General features: G+C 35.6%; 1 protein-coding gene and 1 long non-coding RNA gene across 4 annotated transcripts in view; one reads left to right on the top strand and one right to left on the bottom strand.

Moving 5' to 3' along the window:
* The first annotated feature begins 1,404 nt into the window (after positions 1–1,404).
* Positions 1,405–11,008, top strand: LOC127879826 (uncharacterized). 3 transcript variants are annotated; one of them, XR_008049255.1, is made up of 10 exons: positions 1,405–2,607; positions 2,845–3,004; positions 3,309–3,395; positions 5,994–6,153; positions 6,455–6,540; positions 7,666–7,825; positions 8,127–8,213; positions 9,381–9,540; positions 9,659–9,745; positions 9,914–11,008. It is a non-coding gene; the product is annotated as an uncharacterized LOC127879826 (long non-coding RNA). The 3 variants fall into 3 exon arrangements; XR_008049253.1 differs by having other exon boundaries at positions 9,659–11,008; XR_008049254.1 differs by lacking the exon at positions 2,845–3,004 and having other exon boundaries at positions 9,659–11,008.
* Positions 11,009–15,757: 4,749 nt separating this feature from the next.
* Positions 15,758–19,581, bottom strand: part of LOC127878278 (prion-like-(Q/N-rich) domain-bearing protein 25) — a 13,735-nt gene continuing 9,911 nt past the window's right edge. Inside the window, exons 6-8 of the mRNA XM_052424797.1 lie at positions 17,342–17,467; positions 16,092–16,214; positions 15,758–15,765 (exon numbers count right to left, since the gene is read on the bottom strand). Coding sequence (XP_052280757.1) covers positions 15,758–15,765; positions 16,092–16,214; positions 17,342–17,467 — 257 coding nt within the window. The remainder of the gene's footprint in view (positions 15,766–16,091; positions 16,215–17,341; positions 17,468–19,581) is intronic.

The following is a 19,581-nucleotide window of genomic DNA, read 5'->3' as shown; positions in this document are numbered from 1 at the left end:
TTGGTTTTAAGTGTCCAATTAATACACAATTTGCCATGTGAACTGGTCGCACATTTTGTTTGAAAATAATCATACCAAATACACATTTGATCGATCTGTTGCCATGGTTACCATAGAAACAACGATAAAAAAACAGGTTGTTTGTGTTTAAATCATCTTTTTAACACTTCACATGGTTAGTCTCAAACTGATTTCTAACAGGACATCTATATATACATCCACATATCATTCCTAATTTTGTTAAGTTTGGATATTGATAATACATATTAAAAAAATTTCATAATATAGAAGACATAGTGAACAGATTCTACACCAAAAATGTACAAAGAACAATATACAAACAGTAACTTTATAACTTAACTTTCTTTTCTAAAATTAACCATGGTCTGTACTTCAAATGCAGTTTTAAAGCCTTTATTCAAATTTGAGCATATCAAAAATGTTATGAAAAACACAATTAGTTATTCCCATATCAAACGGAACATTTCAATTTTTACATATACATTAAAATGTGGATTTTATAATACATTTTAGTAGAAACTTAAGTTTTTTTTACAAAAATATAAACTTACATTTCATAAAACACTGTTAAATTTAACAATATTACAAATAATCTTGCAAAATTAAATAATATCATAAAACTGTGATAGTGTAATAGCACATTGTTATTACTAATTGAATTTAATTCCCGTTATCAAATCATAATAAGTGGGTGTTTATATATATATATATTATATATATGTTATATAAATATATGCATATAAATATATATATATGTTGCTTTCTGAGAAAACTGGGCTTAATGCATGTGCTTAAAGTGTCATCCCAGATCAGCGTGTTCACTCCGCACAGGCTAATCAGGGACGACACTTTCCGCCTAGAACTGATTTTCGGTAAGGAGGGACTTTCTTGAAACTAAAAATACCATTAAAATGGAAAGTGTCGTCCCTGATTAGCCTGTGCACAGGCTAATCTGGAATGACACTTTACACACATGCATTAAGCCCAGTTTTCTCAGAACACGATCATGTATATGATAATTATATATATATTTATATGCATATATTTATATAAAATCTAATTTCAAGCAACAAGGCTGAATACATTATAAAATGAAGTCTGAAGGGGCAGCCTGGTTATACTTACCTGCTATTATATCAACATAATTTCATTTGCTATTGCATTATGAAAGGACAACAAATAATTAATCATGAAAAATAAAACATACAATTGTAATGGCAACATTTTACTTCGCACACACACTTTGGGAGCTTTGTAATAATCTATAATATTACTAACATTTGGCTTTTTTTAAAGTTTAATAGCACTTGTTTGTGCAGTAAAAATGTATCCATGTTTCAAATCAACACATCTACTAAAAACTACAATTTAAAAGTATGACGATTATAGTACTACTTCAATGATATAATTTGCATAAGACTCATTTATAGTTAATAGTATTATTTGCAATACAAATACAAATCATGACAATTCAATACATTAACTGTTGGTACATTAATTTATAAAATATACTTTTCAAGGTTTATTCACAGATAGGGAGATGCTTTGATGCATCAGTGAGCTACTCTTCAGCTTGTAACCTTTTATAGGCCAGTATGTAATTCTGCATGGTGTGGTAAAGCTCGAAACAAGGGACTATACGCAGTGACACATCACACTGTCGACATTTAAATGCAGTTTCGTGACCTGGTCTTCGTTTTTTGGGAAGGCCCTGACTGGCAAGCATCTGTGCAGCTGCAGGATTGCACACAACACATTGCAGAGACTTTGACTTTCCTTCATTGGGGATCTTGGAAGGGAAATGTCTGACTGTTAGTCTTTCCAGAAACTGTGTCTTAGGACGTCCTGGTACAGGGGTGACCAAAGCGTCAAGGGGATGAGACTCAATAAGTTGTGATACAAGTTTTTTACGGAAAGACAAATGTGACATTGGGTGGATAGAGTTATGCTTGTATGCTATGTAAGAATTAAGAACAGTGAGACTCAAAACATGAAAGAAAACCTTTTTCCACTATTTCATTGTTCTAATGTTTGACCTGGAATTTGCAACCATCTGCATCAATCTCAATAATGAACTTAATGCATGTCTTTACTTCATCTGTATATATTATTATTGTTTACTTTTTTAGCCTTTTACTATTAAAAATGCCTGCCAAGTTTGGACAGACACTGCTATCTGCCTTCGCCTTCAATGCCGTCAGGCAGATCTACTTAGAATAACACTACTTTGCCTTATTTTCCTGTTTGGATATCTTGCAGAGTTTAAGTAAAATCAAGTATTCAGCTGAAAACACAAAAAATGCAAATAATATTATGCTTTCTTTCCTGGAAAAATGTTGTTGTGATAGACCCTGTGCGAAAAACACCAGGGAATCTGTATTTAAGTGACCTTAATATTATGCGTAAACCTAAGTGTGCATTTGTAGGCGGTGTCGAAATGGGTCTTTAGCTCTGCCTGAACTGTCGTCCAATTGGTTTACAAGGCCGGCTGAAGTGACAAGCCATCAAAAACTGTACAGCATGACTGATTCGGAGACGGCCCTCAACACTCGCCCAGTCGTGTCGAGAGGATCGGTGTCTTTGCAGGTTAGTATGCCGTTATTTTCAATTAAATCTATTGTAAAATGATTTTTTTTTTATCCTGACACACTTATGTCACCAAAATTAGGAAAATAGCGTGTTTTACATTTACTGCAGCTCTTAAACCACATTTTGTGGCGATAACTTTGCCAGTGTGCCAGACAATGTGATTCCGGCGTGGTGAATTATTCATTTGCAGCAAATAAAGCAACAAATACTATTGAAAGCTTACTTTAATTGTAGGCGGTGTCGAAATGGGTCTTTAGCTCTGCCTGAACTGTCGTCCAATTTGTTTACAAGTCCAGCTGAATTGACGGGCCATCAAAAACTGTACAGCATGACTGATTCGGAGGCGGCCCTCAACACTCGCTCAGTCGTGTCGAGAGGATCGGTGTCTTTGCAGGTTAGTACGCCGTTATTTTCAATTAAATCTATTGTAAAATTATTTTTTTGGGATATCCTGGCACACTTATGTCACCAAAATTAAGAAAATTGAGTGTTTTACATTTACTGCAGCTCTTAAACCACATTTTGTGGCGATAACTTTGCCAGTGTGCCAGACAATGTGATGCCGGCATGGTGAATTATTCATTTTCAGCAAATAAAGCAACAAAATGCTATTGAAAGCTTACTCTAATTGTATCTAACTTACATTAGTTGGCGCCGTAATGGGTAAATGTGCACAAAAAACCTTTTTGTTTTCTCAGATTACACGGAATTGAGCACCTGGGCCAGATTGACACTTTCCGGAGCCTGTCTGAGACGGAACGCGAGCCGAGGCATCATAGGTCCAGGTGTGACAAAAGACTTAAAGCTCATGTCTGAGGATGACTTTTTTTAAGTCAGGAAGTCAAGTGTGTTGTTTTTTCATGCAAGCAAGACCTTTTGTTGGGTCAAATGACATAAGAAGTGCTGCTTGTAAATGGATTTTACCTAAAATGTGCCAAAATAAAAAAAAGTTTGTTCGAATCCGGTTCAAAACCTGCTTTGATGCACAAATATTGCCATTGATGATTTTTTTCACTTATTAATAGTTATGCAAGAGGTTACAAAAATCATTAACCGGTTAACCCTTTCATGTAACCGGTTATTAACCGGTTCACCGAAACGTCTTTAATAGTTAAAATGATTTAGAGTTCGTAAAAAATGTCATACCGCTCCAACCGTTCTGTAGAAACAAAAGTAATTTCAAATTTGAAATCGCTTGCGTTGATAACATGCCACTTTCGTAAAAAAATGTACTATACAAATTATTTTCATAATTTTGTAAATGTATGCTATATATTTTATTTATTTTTCCTGCGTAAATGCATAGGAGTAAAAAATTAAAGCACTACACATTGTTATTTTTAACGTGATATTAACTTATTTTTGGTTGGGCCACTTATATTACGTTCGCGTCGTATCGCTCACAAAAATGGGGTGTTCCTTTGTTCATTCTGTTATAATTTTTGAAACTCAAATTGGCATAATATAGAAATGTTTTTCCCTTCTAATGCGACGTAAAGTGGGTTATATGTGTTTAACGAATCCGCACATCTTCTTATTCGATAATTGCATATTTTGTTGTTTGCATTTTAGCGTTTGTAGCCGAAGTTGTATCGTTTGATTTCCATTATACAATATAAAAAAATTGCGTAACGTAAAGGACGCAAATGCAAATTAAATTAATTTTTAACGAAATGTAAGTTGAATAAATAATATAAGCAGTACATTTATTTAATAGCGAAGTAACTAAGTATTATGATCTCAAATACTGATAGTTAAGTATGTTTGTAAACGTACTATAGCGCGCAAATTTTACGCAATACTAAATTTAACGGGTTTATTTTTTAGATATTTTTAATTGATGTTTAATTATTTAATTAGTTAAGAATTTGCTTTCTTAAGTAAAACTTGCATCGGACGGTAATGGTCGAATCGTTGTACGTACATTATCATAATGATATTAAAATTTGATAAACAAAAACAACGTTAACTCTAAAAGATTGTAACTACGAATGCAATTCTTCATAAAATTGTTAGTTATAAAATGGTATTTTCGCGAGCAGTGTTGGGTATTGGTTAACAAAACATCAAAAATAGCCGTCCAATATCTTAACTGTTTTTCATCGCGAGTTCAATAAACGTGTCAATTACATCTTCGCTAATAGCTCCCACTAACCGCAGTTCGCTAGTTAAATTTTAGCGAGTCGAAAGACCAACAGTGTCAGTTTTCAAAACGTACCCCCCATTTGTTATCACAAAGGTATTAATTAATTGATTTATTACTTTGATTGTTGACACGTTATTTATTACCGGCAATGGCGCGGCATGTTGTTCTTACTAGTCGCCAGCGCAAGTTGGCAGTATGTCACGCGAAAAAAGTAAACTCGTACGAATTATTCCATGAAAAAAAAACATAATCAAAATAATTTTTTCCAGGTTAACCTTTTCTGGAAAATGTAACCGGTTAACTGGTCGTTTCGGTAGGTTAACCGGTTAACCTCTTGCATTCCTACTTATTAAGTCATATGTTACATCAGCTTTGCCTATAAGAATCGAAAGTGATGCCTTGTATGGAGTCTAAGTGCTGCATGTATGAGATAACCAAGTTTGGCTTTTCTACCTTAATTCTTGGCACAAAACGCTGTTACGCATGGCGCTTTCAACGGCAACTTTTATGAATAAATCTGTGTTTCATTGTACCGGAACTTTGTGATCTTTCTCAAAACAGATTACACCTGTGGGAAAAGTGCCTTTAATTCAAATTTGAAGGGGTTGGGTTCTCTTAAAGCACATCTGACCAAGTTAGTCGTCTGCCAGAATTTTGACAATTGACCATCAAAATTTCTCTGTATTGCAAAACATAACTGCCAGATGTCATTTGACCTAAATTAGGGCTGTTTGCAATTGGGCTCTTGCACTTGGGGTCATAAGGGGGGTAAATATTGGAAAATCACACCGAAACCTGTTTTGGAGACATATTCTAAGACTAATTAAACACTCTGTATTGTTTTTCAGTGACATTTTGACATTAATTTGCATCAATCTCAATAATGAACTAAATGCATGTCTTTACTTCATCTGTATATATATTTATTGTTTACTTTTTTAGCCTTTTACTGTTAAAAATGCCTGCCAAGTTTGAACAGACACTGCTATCTACCTTCGCCTTCAATGCCGTCAGGCAGATCTACTCAGAATAACACTACTTTGTCTTATTTTTCCTGTTTGGATATCTTGCAGAGTTTAAGTAAAATCAAGTATTAAGCTGAAAACACAAAAATGCTAATAATATTATGCTTTCTTTCCTGGAAGAATGTTGTTGTGATAGACCCTGTGGAAAACACCAGGGAATCTGAATTTAAGTGACCTCAATATTATGCGTAAACCTAAGTGTGCATTTGTAGGCGGTGTCGAAATGGGTCTTTAGCTCTGCCTGAACTGTCGTCCAATTGGTTTACAAGTCCGGTAGAATTGACAGGCCATCAAAAACTGTACAGCATGACTGATTCGGAGGCGGCCCTCAACACTCGCCCAGTGGTGTCGAGAGGATCCGTGTCTTTGCAGGTTGGTACGCCGTTATTTTCAATTAAATCTATTGTAAAATGATTTTTTTTATATCGTGGCACACTTTTGTCACCAAAATTTCGAAAATTGGGTGTTTTACATTTACTGCAGCTCTTAAACCATATTTTATGGCGATAACTTTGCCAGTGTCCCAGACAATGTGATGCCGGCGTGATGAATTATTCATTTGCAGCAATTAAAGCAACAAATACTATTGAAAGCTTACTCTAATTGTATCTAACTTACATTAGTTGGCGCCGTAATGGGTAAATGTGCACAAAAACCCTTTTTGTTTTCACAGATTACATGGAATTGAGCACCTGGGCCAGACTGACACTTTCCGGAGCCTTCAGAGACGGAACTCGAGCCGAGGAATCATAGGTCCAGGTGTGACAAAAGACTTAAAGCTCATGTCTGACCATGACTATTTTTAGTCAGGAAGTCAAGTGTGTTGTTTTTTCATGCAAGCAAGCCCTTTTGTTGGGTCTAATGACATTAGAAATGCTGCTTCTACATGGATTTTACCTAAAATGTGCCAAATTAAAAAAAAAAGTTTGTTCGAATTTGGTTTAAAACCTGCTTTGATGCACAAATATTGCCATTGATGATTTTTTTTCACTTATTAAGTCATATGTTACATCAGCTTTGCCTATTAGAATCGAAAGTGATGCCATGTATGGAGTCTAAGTGCTGCATGTATGATATAACCAAGTTTGGCTTTTTTACCTGAATTCTTGACGCGAAACACTGTTACGCATGGCGCTTTCAACGGCAACTTTTATGATTAAATCTGTGTGTCATTGTACCGTAACTTTGTGATCTTCCTCAAAACAGATTACACCTGTGGGAAAAGTGCCTTTAATTCAAATTTGAAGAGGAAGGGTTCTGTTAAAGCACATTCGACCAAGTTAGTCGTCTGCCAGAATTTTGACAATTGACCATCAAAAACTCTCTGTATTGCAAAACATAACTGCCAGATGTCATTTGACCCAAATTAGGGCTGTTTGTAATTGGGCTGTTGCACTTGGGGTCATAATGGGGAAATGCTGGAAAATCACACCAAAACCTGTTCCGGAGACATATTCTTAGACTACTTAAGCAATCTGTGTTGTTTTTCAGTGACATTTGACATAAATTTGCATCAATCTCAATAATGAACTTAATGCATGTCTTTACTTCATCTGTATATATTATTATTGTTTACTTTTTGAGCCTTTAAATAATGTTAAAAATGCCTGCCAAGTTTGGACCGACACTGCTATCTGCCTTTGCCTTCAACCCTGTCAGGCAGATCTACTCAGAATAACACTACTTTGCCGTATTTTTCCTGTTTGGATATCTTGCCGAGTTTAAGTTAAATCAAGTATTCAGCTGAAAACACAAAAATGATAATAATATTATGCTTTCTTTCCTGGAGGAATGTTGTTGTGATAGACCCTGTGTGAAAAACACCAGGGAATCTGTATTTAAGTGACCTCAATATTATGCGTAAACCTAAGTGTGCATTTGTAGGCGGTGTCGAAATGGGTCTTTAGCTCTGCCTGAACTGTCGTCCAATTGGTTTACAAGTCTGGCTGAATTGACAGGCCATCAAAAACTGCACAGCATGACTGATTCGGAGGCGGCCCTCAGCACTCGCCCAGTCGTGTCGAGAGGATCGGTGTCTTTGCAGGTTAGTACGCTGTTATTTTCAATTAAATCTATTGTAAAATGATTTTTTTTTATATCCTGGCACACTTTTGTCACCAAAATTTCGAAAATTGGGTGTTTTACATTTACTGCAGCTCTTAAACCACATTTTGTGGCGATAACTTTGCTAGTGTGCCAGACAAAGTGATGCCGGCGTGATGAATTATTCATTTGCAGCAAATAAAGCAACAAATACTATTGAAAGCTTACTCTAATTGTATCTAACTTACATTAGTTGACGCCGTAATGGGTAAATGTGCACAAAACCCTTTTTGTTTTCTAAGATTACACGGAATTGAGCACCTGGGCCAAACTGACACTTTCCGGAGCCTGTCCGAGACGGAACTCGAGCCGAGGAATCATAGATCCAGGTGTGACAAAAGACTTAAAGTTCATGTCTGACGATGACTGTTTTTTAGCCAGGAAGTCAAGTGTGTTGTTTTTTCATGCAATCAAGCCCCTTTTGTTGGGTCAAATGTCATTAGAAATGCTGCTTCTACATGGATTTTACCTAAAATGTGTCAAAATGTTTAAAGAAAGTTTGTTCGAATCCGGTTCAAAAACTGCTTTGATGCACAAATATTGCCATTGATGATTTTTTTTCACTTATTAAGTCATATGTAACATCAGCTTTGCCTATTAGAATCGAAAGTGATGCCTTGTATGGAGTCTAAGTGCTGCATGTATGATATTACCAAGTTTGGCTTTTCTACCTTAATTCTTGACGCGAAACGCTGTTACGCACGGCACTTTCAACGGCAACTTTTATGAATAAATCTGTGTGTCATTGTACCGGAACTTTGTGATCTTTCTCAAAACAGATTACACCTGTGGGAAAAGTGCCTTTAATTCAAATTTGAAGGGGTTGGGTTCTCTTAAAGCACATCCGACCAAGTTAGTCGTCTGCCAGAATTTTGACAATTGACCATCAAAAACGCTCTGTATTGCAAAACATAACTGCCAGATGTCATTTGACCCAAATTAGGGCTGTTTGCAATTGGGCTGCTGCACTTGTGGTCATAAGGGGGGTAAATGCTGGAAAATCACACCAAAACCTGTTCCGGAGACATATTCTAAGACTACATAAACACTCTGTATTGTTTTTCAGTGACATTTTGACATCAATTTGCATCAATCTCAATAATGAACTTAATGCATGTCTTTACTTCATCTGTATTTATTATTTTTGTTTACTTTTTGAGCCTTTTACTGTTAAAAATGCCTGCCAGTTTGGACCGACACTGCTATCTGCCTTCGCCTTCAACCCCGTCAGGCAGATCTACTCAGAATAACACTACTTTACCTTATTTTTCCTGTTTGGATATCTTGCAGAGTTTAAGTAAAATCAAGTATTAAGCTGAAAACACAAAAATGATAATAATATACGCACAAGTGATTAAAAACCACGCATCTAAACTGATAATTATGCTTTCTTTCCTGGAAGAATGTTGGTGTGATAGACCCTGTGTGAAAAACACCAGGGAATCTGTATTTAAGTGACCTCAATACTATGCCTAAACCTAAGTGTGCATTTGTAGGCGGTGTTGAAATGGGTCTTAAGCTCTGCCTGAACTGTCGTCCAATTGGTTTTACAAGTCCGGCTGAATTGACAGGCCATCAAAAACTGTACAGCATGACTGATTCAGAGGCGCCCTCAGCACTCGCCCAGTCGTGTCGAGAGGATCGGTGTCTTTGCAGGTTAGTACGCTGTTATTTTCAATTAAATCTATTGTAAAATGATTTTTATGCCCCCCTTCGAAGAATAAGTTGGCGCCGTAATGGGTAAATGTGCACAAAAAACTTTTTGTTTTCTCAGATTACACGGAATTGAGCACCTGCGCCAGACTGACACTTTCCAGAGCCTGTCCGAGACGGAACTCGAGCCGAGGAATCATAGGTCAAGGTGTGACAAAAGACTTAAAGCTCATGTCTGCCAATGACTTTTTTTTAGTCAGGAAGTCAAGTGTGTTGTTTTTTCATGCAATCAAGCCCTTTGGTTGGGTCAAATGTCATTAGAAATGCTGCTTCTACATGGATTTTACCTAAAATGTGCCAAAATGTTTAGGTCCAGGTGTGACAAAAGACTTAAAGCTCATGTCTGCGGATGACTTTTTTTTAGTCAGGAAGTCAAGTGTGTTGTTTTTTCATGCAAGCAAGCCCTTTTGTTGGGTCAAATGACATAAGAAATGCTGTTTCAACATGGATTTAACCTAAAATGTGCCAAATTAAAAAAAAAAGTTTGTTCGAATCCGGTTCAAATCCTGCTTTGATGCACAAATATTGCCATTGATGATTTTTTTTTTCACTTATTAAGTCATATGTTAAATCAGCTTTGCCTATAAGAATCGAAAGTGATGCCATGTATGGAGTCTAAGTGCTGCATTTATGAGATAACCAAGTTTGGCTTTTCTACCTTAATTCTTGACGCGAAACGCTGTTACGCATGGCGCTTTCAACAGCAACCATTATGAATAAATCTGTGTGCCATTGTACCGGAACTTTGTGATCTTTCTCAAAACAGATTACACCTGTGGGAAAAGTGCCTTTAATTCAAATTTGAAGGGGTTGGGTTTTCTTAAAGGGGCCTTTTCACAGATTTTGGCATATTTTGAAGTTTGTCATTAAATGCTTTATATTGATAGATGTAAACATTGGATCTTAGAAGCTCCAGTAAAAAATTCAAGAATAAAATTCAAAAAAGGAAAAAAAAGTAGCCGGTACCAGGGCTCGAACCAGTGACCCCCGGAGTCCTGGATTAAGTCTGAAGTAAAAACGCATTAGCCCTCTCGGCTATTCCGTCAGGTATACACAGTTTAAGTATCTTATACCTTATAAAGCAATCTTCGTAGTTTCATAAATTTAAACGACAACAACAGAACTCTCCAAATTATTCAATCGTTTCGCGTTGCAAGGCTTTATAATTTTTAGGTTTTCAAATCGTCAAAAGATACATATAATGGCTAAATTGGACTATGGTAAATGTTCAGTAATACTGTTTCCTCACAATTATCATAACTAAAACGAAAATTTGCGAATCTGAAAAAACTTTTTTCAATTTTGTCAATTTACCAAACCGTGAAAAGATCCCTTTAAAGGTCACATAACCCCAAACCGGAACTCCTGTTTTTAGGGTAACATGCAGTCAGTTTGATACTTAGCACACATTGTTTAGCGCATGTTGCCTAGGATTTGTACAATACATTGCAAATGGTAAGTTTTGGTATCAACTTAAAGGTATATTTGTAAGCAATAAGAAAATAAGCCATTTTTGTGCTCTACTTTTTGTGTTGATGGTTCCCGGCTTTGAAAGTAGGTCATACTATTTGAGCCCAAACTGGTTGTCTGCACAGCTGTCAAAACCGGTTTGCCTATTCTTAGGTAAATATTTTGAGTTAGCGCGTATAGAATTTAATGACATGCATTTTTTTTCAAAAGATTATGCATTTATCTTTCCAATGATATATGATGATATAGTGGGTATGCGCTTGATCATGGTAAAAATTGATATCGAACTTCATCTATTTTATATGTAATATAGAAGGAAATTAATTGCGCATGCGTAACCTGAAATGGGCTATTCCTTTGCAAACTCACATGTAAAGGCTGCTCGCATGCAGGTCTATATTGAAAATACATAAAGTAATACTGGCCATGTGTGCGATTACAACGAAAGACCAATTATGAATTCAAATAGGGATTATTTAAAGAATACTTTTCAAAGAAGGTAAGAATTGTTGGGTTTTATTGTTAAAAACTCATAGAGGTTAAAACAGACACATAAGAACGGGATAATGAAAATGAACGCTTTAGTAACAGTTAATATGTGTTCGTTCGTCGCTCTAACATATAGTGATTTTTGCCTCTTTCTGTTGACGTACGTGTGTTGTTGACCACAGCCCGATGCAATCATATTTACATCTGTGCCGTTGGTACAATCGACAACGAAATGAATTCCTAACATCATTAAAAAAGACTCTGAGCGTTCTTTACTTTGTGTCTTTGCGGTCAAACAAAGCGTTTATCACTGCCGTCACAACACGTGACAACGTGGCAGCAAATACCCCAAAAGTTTTCTCTCCGAATTTTAAAAAGTGTCTACAAACGTTAAACAACGGTTTAATAACTACGTGTATACCTAATAGCTTTGTATTCAAATCCTTTAATGTGAATGTTATAATACTCAAAATGTTTTATACAGTGGCAATTTAATTCGGGCACATTTATATACAGACTGTATTTCATTCATTGCTTCAGTAGTTTGTTCGTTCGTTTGTTCTTGCTTTCGTTCGAACGTTCCCGTAAATTATCGCTCGGAATGCTTAATACAGTTACATAATGACGTTCTCTGTGAAACAATGATTATGTGCATATGTTAACGATTTATATGTACGCCATGTTTATATGTATGTCAAAACTAAAAATATTACATTTATACACTTTTAAAATCCGTCATATATACTAACATTTCAAGAAGGTATTACCGATTCACAAGGGAACGACGTACACTGAAGCTTCTATTCACAGACTGGTAATAAAACCTTCGCCCAGGCAAATAAAGTATCATAGTTATGTTTTAAAACACGTAACACATAAACATGACCTAGATACAGGCAGGGTTTTAAACGTGTGAGCATGTCAAGATATGTTGACATATTTTAATGGAAGATATGTTAATAATATTGTGTACAGGTTAAAACCAACAAAACAAAAATTGCAATAGTTTTATTTTCAACCATTCACGTGTAATAAACTATCCAGCAAAAGACGTCAATAAGCATACACTTTCAGTCTTTAACCTTCATAATTTTGCCTTGATCTTACATGACAAACAATGTTATTTACACATGTAGATGTTAGGTGAAATAGTTAAATTCGAATTCAAAATGACAAGGAGATTTCAGATGTTCGTGCTTCATAAAAGATTGTGTTTCCAAACGTGTGTCATGTTCGCTAAATGTAAATAGGAATGCTTAAGAATGATATAAAATAAAATAATCAGTACAACACGTTACTTTTGTTAATTTTGTTTTCCTTTTTTTATATATATATATATTTTTATTTTTTTTAAGATTGATATGATCTAAAATTGCCTTGATCTTACGTGACAAACAATGTTATTTACACATGTAGATGTTAGGTGAAATAGTTAAGTACGAATTCAAAATGACAAATAAATGTAAATAGGAATGCTTAAGAATGATATAAAATAAAATAATCAGTAAAACACGTTACTTTTGTTAATTTTTTTTCCTTTTTTTATATATATATATATTTCTTTTTTTATGATTGATATGATCTAAAATTGCCTTGATCTTACATGACAAACAATGTTATTTACACATGTAGATGTTAGGTGAAATAGTTAAGTACGAATTCAAAATGACAAATAAATGTAAATAGGAATGCTTAAGAATGATATAAAATAAAATAATCAGTAAAACACGTTACTTTTGTTTATTTCATTTTTTTCCTTTTTTTATATATTTTTTTTTATTGATATGATCTAAAATAAGAAAACTTTCTGGTGTTCGCAAATTTCAGAGGCATAAAAGACCACTTCATTTAAATTTATGAATTCCAAATCCCTTTATTTCAAAACAAATAGTTATATAGAATTGAAAAAACACTTTGTTCAGCGCTTGTATAATGTTATATGTGTTGTTGCAGATGTGCTTATTTAACTTTTTCACCATCTGCTTGACAATATTAGCAAATGCTATTTTTTATTGCGGTGTTGGTGAGGGCGGGGTCGGATCCGGCGACAAAAGCCGTTGTAAGCGTTCTGGCCCCATCTGCAGACACACCAGTTGTTTAAGCAGACGGCGCCTCTGTCAGCTGGACACATGTTATTGATGCAGACGCCACCAGCGGCACCGTCTGGAAAATGTTGTAATAGTGTAGGTTTATTTCGAACACATACCATTTTGCTGGCCGTCTGTTGGAAAGTTTTACATATATTTAAAGAAATATTCTATGTCATGATAGTGTGCCCTTTCGCGGTTCAAGCTAATTATAATCAAATTTTGCTCAAGTCTTCACTTTTATAAAATTATTAGGTCCAGATGGGTGAAGTGTTCAACTAATCAAAGATATGTTTTACACAAAATATAAAGTAATGGTGCATTACTTGCTCTGCATATCCCCCCAATTCTGCTGAAGCCAGTTCTGCACACGCATATCTTATTGTTGCATTGAGTGTTGACGTCATTTGGGCAGGCGTTGTTCACGCACACTCCATCGAACCGTCCGTCTTAAAGGTTAACAAAGTATTGTTTTAAACACTTGTAAACGTAAAAACGATATGTTTAATACTCATTTATCCGATAAACTCAATTAATAGAAATGTTTCTTAGAAATCAAACAAAACTATACGCATAAACAGTTATTGTAACATTTATAAAATACAGTGCCCCAACCTAAAGATCTTGTACCACCGTTTAAATAATGATGGTGTTAGTTTTCATCTTTTTTTTAATATTTGGCATCAATATTGATCTTTGCATATTATATAAACGTATATGTCATACTATAACTAACCTTGAACGCACATTCCGGCGACACTTGTGAAGCCAGATCGACATTGGCATAATGAGAGCACGCATTGGGCGTTGATGTCCAAGGAACATTTGTCGCCGGCTTCACATTCGGCTCCGACCGAGCCAACTACAACAATTTAACCATACGAGGAAACCTATCACAAAATAGCCTTTAAATCGGTAAACGTTTTAACATATGATTGACGATTATAATTGTATAACCAACACATTTTATAACTGTTATATTGAAGGAAGCCAAACCATTACAACACTAGTTGGCATGATCTCGAAACATATTTTTAGTTTCCCGCGCTCTCTTTCAAGAAAAAGGACAAATGAGCGAAATATAGAGGTTATGAAAACACGATGCAAAATAACTTGGAATTGTATTATCACATTTTCGACCAGTAAAATTACATCAAAGAAAAGACGACACAACAAAGTAAAGCTATTTTAAAGGCGGCTGAATTCAACGCAAGATTGCATCTTTATTTTGTTCTCGTGCGAGGAATTTTGAATAATTTGTTAATAAAACGATTATGTCCCAAATGGAAAGTTATCAACGAGATACGACTGTGGGATTAACAAAAGATAAAAATAGTGCATTACTTGCTCTGCAAATCCCCCCGATTCTGCTGTAGCCAATTCTGCACACGCATATCTTATTGTTGCATTGCGCGTTGACGTCATATGGGCAGGCGTTGTTCACACACACTCCACCGACCCTACCGTCTAAAAGGTGTACATTATATTTGATTAACCACTTCTCAACGTAAAAACGGTATTCTTACACTCGTTTGTCCTGTTAAAATGCAATAAATCGAAATGTTTCGTAGAAATCAAATAAAACTTCATGCATAGACAGTTATTGTTACATTTATGAAAAACAGTGCCATAACATGAAGATCTCGTATCACCGTTTAAATAATGATGGTGCTGGTCTTTCATCTTGTTTTTATATTTGACATCAATATTGATCTTTACACTATAACTCACCTTGTAGGCACATTCCGGCGACACTTGTGAAGCCAGATCGACATTGGCATAATGAGAGCACGCATTGGGCGTTGATGTCCAAGGAACATTTGTCGCCGGTTTCACATTCGGCTCCGACCGAGCCAACTACAACAATTTAACCATACGAGGAAACCTATCACAAAATAGCCTTTAAATCGGTAAACGTTTTAACATATGATTGACGATTATAATTGTTTAAGCAAGACATTTTATACTGCAAGACACTGGTATATTGAATGAAACCAGAACATTACGAGATAAGTTGGCATGATATCGCATCAGAATTTCGATTTCCCGCGCTATCTTCTGTAAAAAGGGCAAATGAGCGAAATTTCGAGGTTATGAAAACACGATGCAATATCCTAAGAATCTTATGACCAAACTCAACATAATTAGATAAGAACTTGCTTGACAGGCGGCGTCATGTCAATTACGTGCGATCTCAAAATTATCCAATTTTCGACCACTAAAATTACATCAGAGAAAAGACGACATAACGAAGTACAGCTATTTGCATGGCGACTGAATTTAATTTTTAATATCGCATTTAAATTATGCAAGATTTTATCTTTATTTCATTCTCGTGCGAGGAATGTTGAATAATATGTTGATTAAATCACCATGTCCCATATGGGCAAGTATTCAACGAGATACGAGTGCATGATATACACAAACGAGTAAGAAATTGACCATTACTTGCTCTGCAAATCCCCCCAATTCTGCTGTAGCCAGTTCTGCACACGCACATCTTGTTGTTGCATTGAGCGTTGACGTCATTTGGGCAGGTGTCGCCCACACAAACTCCACCGTCTTTACCGTCTGAAAGATTTTTACATTGTTTTTTTTCCTATTTCCCCACATGAAACAAGTATTCTTAATACCCATGTACCTTAGCAAAAATGCATCTTAACGTTATGTTTCGTAGAAATTTACTAAAATATAATTGTATACGTAGTGATGGTTTTGAAAAGCTTGTTTTGCTTTATAACTGGTGAAAAATCCGCGCAACTCTTTCGACACACCTTTTCATAATTATTACAAAGTGTTGGTTTTGTGTTGCGGCTTTGACCATTCAACTGTGAACAAGGCCATTGCATCACACTTCACACGCCGTATAATAAAGAAGTTCTTACATAGTTTAAGATTTGAAAAGCGGCGCTCACAATACAACTGTAGAAAAGATGAGTGAATCACGCTTGATTCACCGTCATAAATAAGTGATCACGTGGTGTAGCATTTGAAAATCGACTTTTGACCATACAATTGTTCACAAAGTCAATAAATAACACTCGACACAACATCATTAATAATCACATATGTAGACTTTGAAAAGCGGCTTTGACCATACAACAAAAGACAGGCGCTTTGAATTACATCCGACACCGTATTTATCAATATTATAATAATTATGGTATTGTTTTAGAAGCGGCTTTGACAATACAACTCTAGGTCTGTGCATTCCCCCAAAAACGCAGCATCATTATCAATTATACCATAGTGATGACTTTGAAATAGAGGATACTAAATTCTCTGCTGATATTTTTTTTCTTCATACGCCCTATGTTTGAGTAATGAAACGTTTTGTTTGAATAGGAAGTTGTACCATTTTGAATATAAATATTGTAAATTGTCAGTTGCATCTGCATGAGAAAACTCCTATGAACATAACGTTAACAATATAGGACCAGTTATATATACCACATATTTGAAACATATCGGATCCTTAAGACAACGTTTTACAACGAAAAATTGCAAAAAAATGTCAATAATTTATTAAACTAATGCAAAGCTTCACTACTGGTGATTATAAAATTGTGTTTTAGTGTATAAGATTGAATGTACACGTACACATCACAAAGGATTGATCATACAATCGTTTATACTAGAACATGATATTCATTATAATGGTCTTAGAAGCCAAAAACATAAACCTTCTGAATACTGACCTCGAACACAGCGGGACCCCACTTTAGCAAATCCAGCACGGCACATGCACATGCCATCCATGCATATCGCATTAGGATCATCCGGACAGGAGCTGAGCTCGGCACAGGGTCCAAACACAGCACCGGCTGACGGGTAGAACAATAATTGTATATCCAAATATTCATTTCTTTGATAAATGTACGTTATAAAGATTTTCCTGTAGAATTGTATCTCAAAGTATTTTTAAATGATGCGTTCGTATATTCAGAAAAGTGGAAAAAAACGCATGTATTAGAAGTTTTAATGTACACGTTAAAGCTCACCTGAGCACAACGTACTCATGGTGAGCTTTTGTAATCGCCTTTTGTCCATCGTCCGTCGTCCGTTGTGCGGCGTCAACATTTGCCTTGTTAACACTCTAGAGGCCACATTGATTGTCCAATCTTCATGAAAATTGGTCTAAAGACTGGTCTCAATGATATCTTGGATGAGTTCGAAAATGGTTATGTTTGCGTGAAAAAGCATGGCTGCCAAGGGGCGAGGCATTTTTCATTAAAGGGCTAAATATGGCTATAGTTAAATCTTGTTAAAACTCTAGAGGCCATATTTATTGTCCGATCTTCATGAAACTTGGTGAAAGAGGATTCATCTCAATAATATCTTGATCGAGTTCAAAAATGATGCCGGTTGGTTGAAAAATATGGTCGCCAGCGGCGCGGCAGTTTTCCTTATATGGCTTTAGTAAAACCTTGTTAACACTCTAGAGGCCACATTTATATTCCCATCTTCATGAAACTTGGTCAGAAGATTTTCCCAATGATATGTTGGATGAGTTCGAAAATGGCTACGTTTGCTTGGCAAACATGGCTGCCAAGGGACAGGGCATTTTTCCTTATATGGCTATATATGGCTATAGTAAAATGTTAACACTCTAGAGGCCACATTTATAGTCCGATCTTCATGAAACTCGGTAAGAAGATTCATCCAAATAATATCTTGGACGAGAACAACAATGATGCCCGTTGATTAACAAAACATGGCCGCCACGGGGGCGGGGCATTTTTCCTTATATGGCTTTAGTTAAACCTTGTTAAGACTCTAGAGGTCACATTTATTTCCCGATCTTCTTGAACCTTGGTCAGAAGATTTGTCCCAATGATATCTTGGATGAGTTCAACATGGTTTGGGTTGCTTTAAAACCATGGCCATTAGGGGCGGGTCATTTTTCCTAATATGGCTATATATGGCTTTAGTAAAACCTTGTTAACATTCTAGAGGCCACATTTATTATCCAATCTTCATGTACTTTGGTCAGAAGATTGGTCTCAATGATATCTTGGATGAGTTCGAAAAATGGTTACATTTGCTTGAAAAACATCGCTGCCAATGTTTAGAAATAGGATATAGGGTTCCCACCTTAAATACATGTATCTACATACCCTTTTATCCCATATAAACACGCATTAAGGTACATAGGGATACACAATATATTATTATTATATATATACGTCATTATTTTACGTCTTTTACAAGAAAATACTTTGCGAAATTAATTGCGATGTATTTACGATTTCAATTTAAAACGTGATTGTGATTTTTTATTTAAGACCTTATTGTGAAATTTGATTGCATTACCTCCCCTAGCCCCCCCCCCCCACCCCCCACCCCCTACATAGTAATTTAAGGTTCTTAGAACAGAACGCGGGGTTGTATACAAACCCAGTTTTTTATATTGACCCCGTAAGTATAGTCTTAAAACTACCAAGACCGCGTAACTGGCACTATGTTATAATACGATACATTTGAACAAACAATAGTTTATTAGCCGTGTATAAGCAACGTTGATTTAAACATGTTATGTATTTGGAGACAAATTTGATTTATATGATCCAAGCATCTTTTAAAAAGCTTCTCTATGTCATTCGACATATAAAAACGCGCACATTTTATGATTATGTATCGCATAGAACACGATTAAAAAAGACAACGGCTTCATAAATTATACAGATGAATAGTTTATTAAGACACAAACAACAACATGTAACCAGTCACTACGTAATGAATCAGATGACAGTGTGTGTCTTGCTCAGAAGACTTTTGAGATTTAGAGTTCGATGCCCGTTTGCCTTGAATTCCTACGTATGCGTTTGATTACTGCCAAGTATTTCAATTGAACCTTCAGTCGGTTAAAATGTGCAACAAATAAAGGGTTGAATGTTAGATACAACATCACATTTCTGAAAAAGTATGCATATACAAA

Source organism: Dreissena polymorpha, chromosome 4, assembly GCF_020536995.1.
Source record: "Dreissena polymorpha isolate Duluth1 chromosome 4, UMN_Dpol_1.0, whole genome shotgun sequence".
NCBI classification, from domain to species: domain Eukaryota; kingdom Metazoa; phylum Mollusca; class Bivalvia; order Myida; family Dreissenidae; genus Dreissena; species Dreissena polymorpha.
The sequence above is the reverse complement of the archived record's forward strand: the minus strand, read 5'-3'. Positions and strand labels throughout refer to the sequence as shown.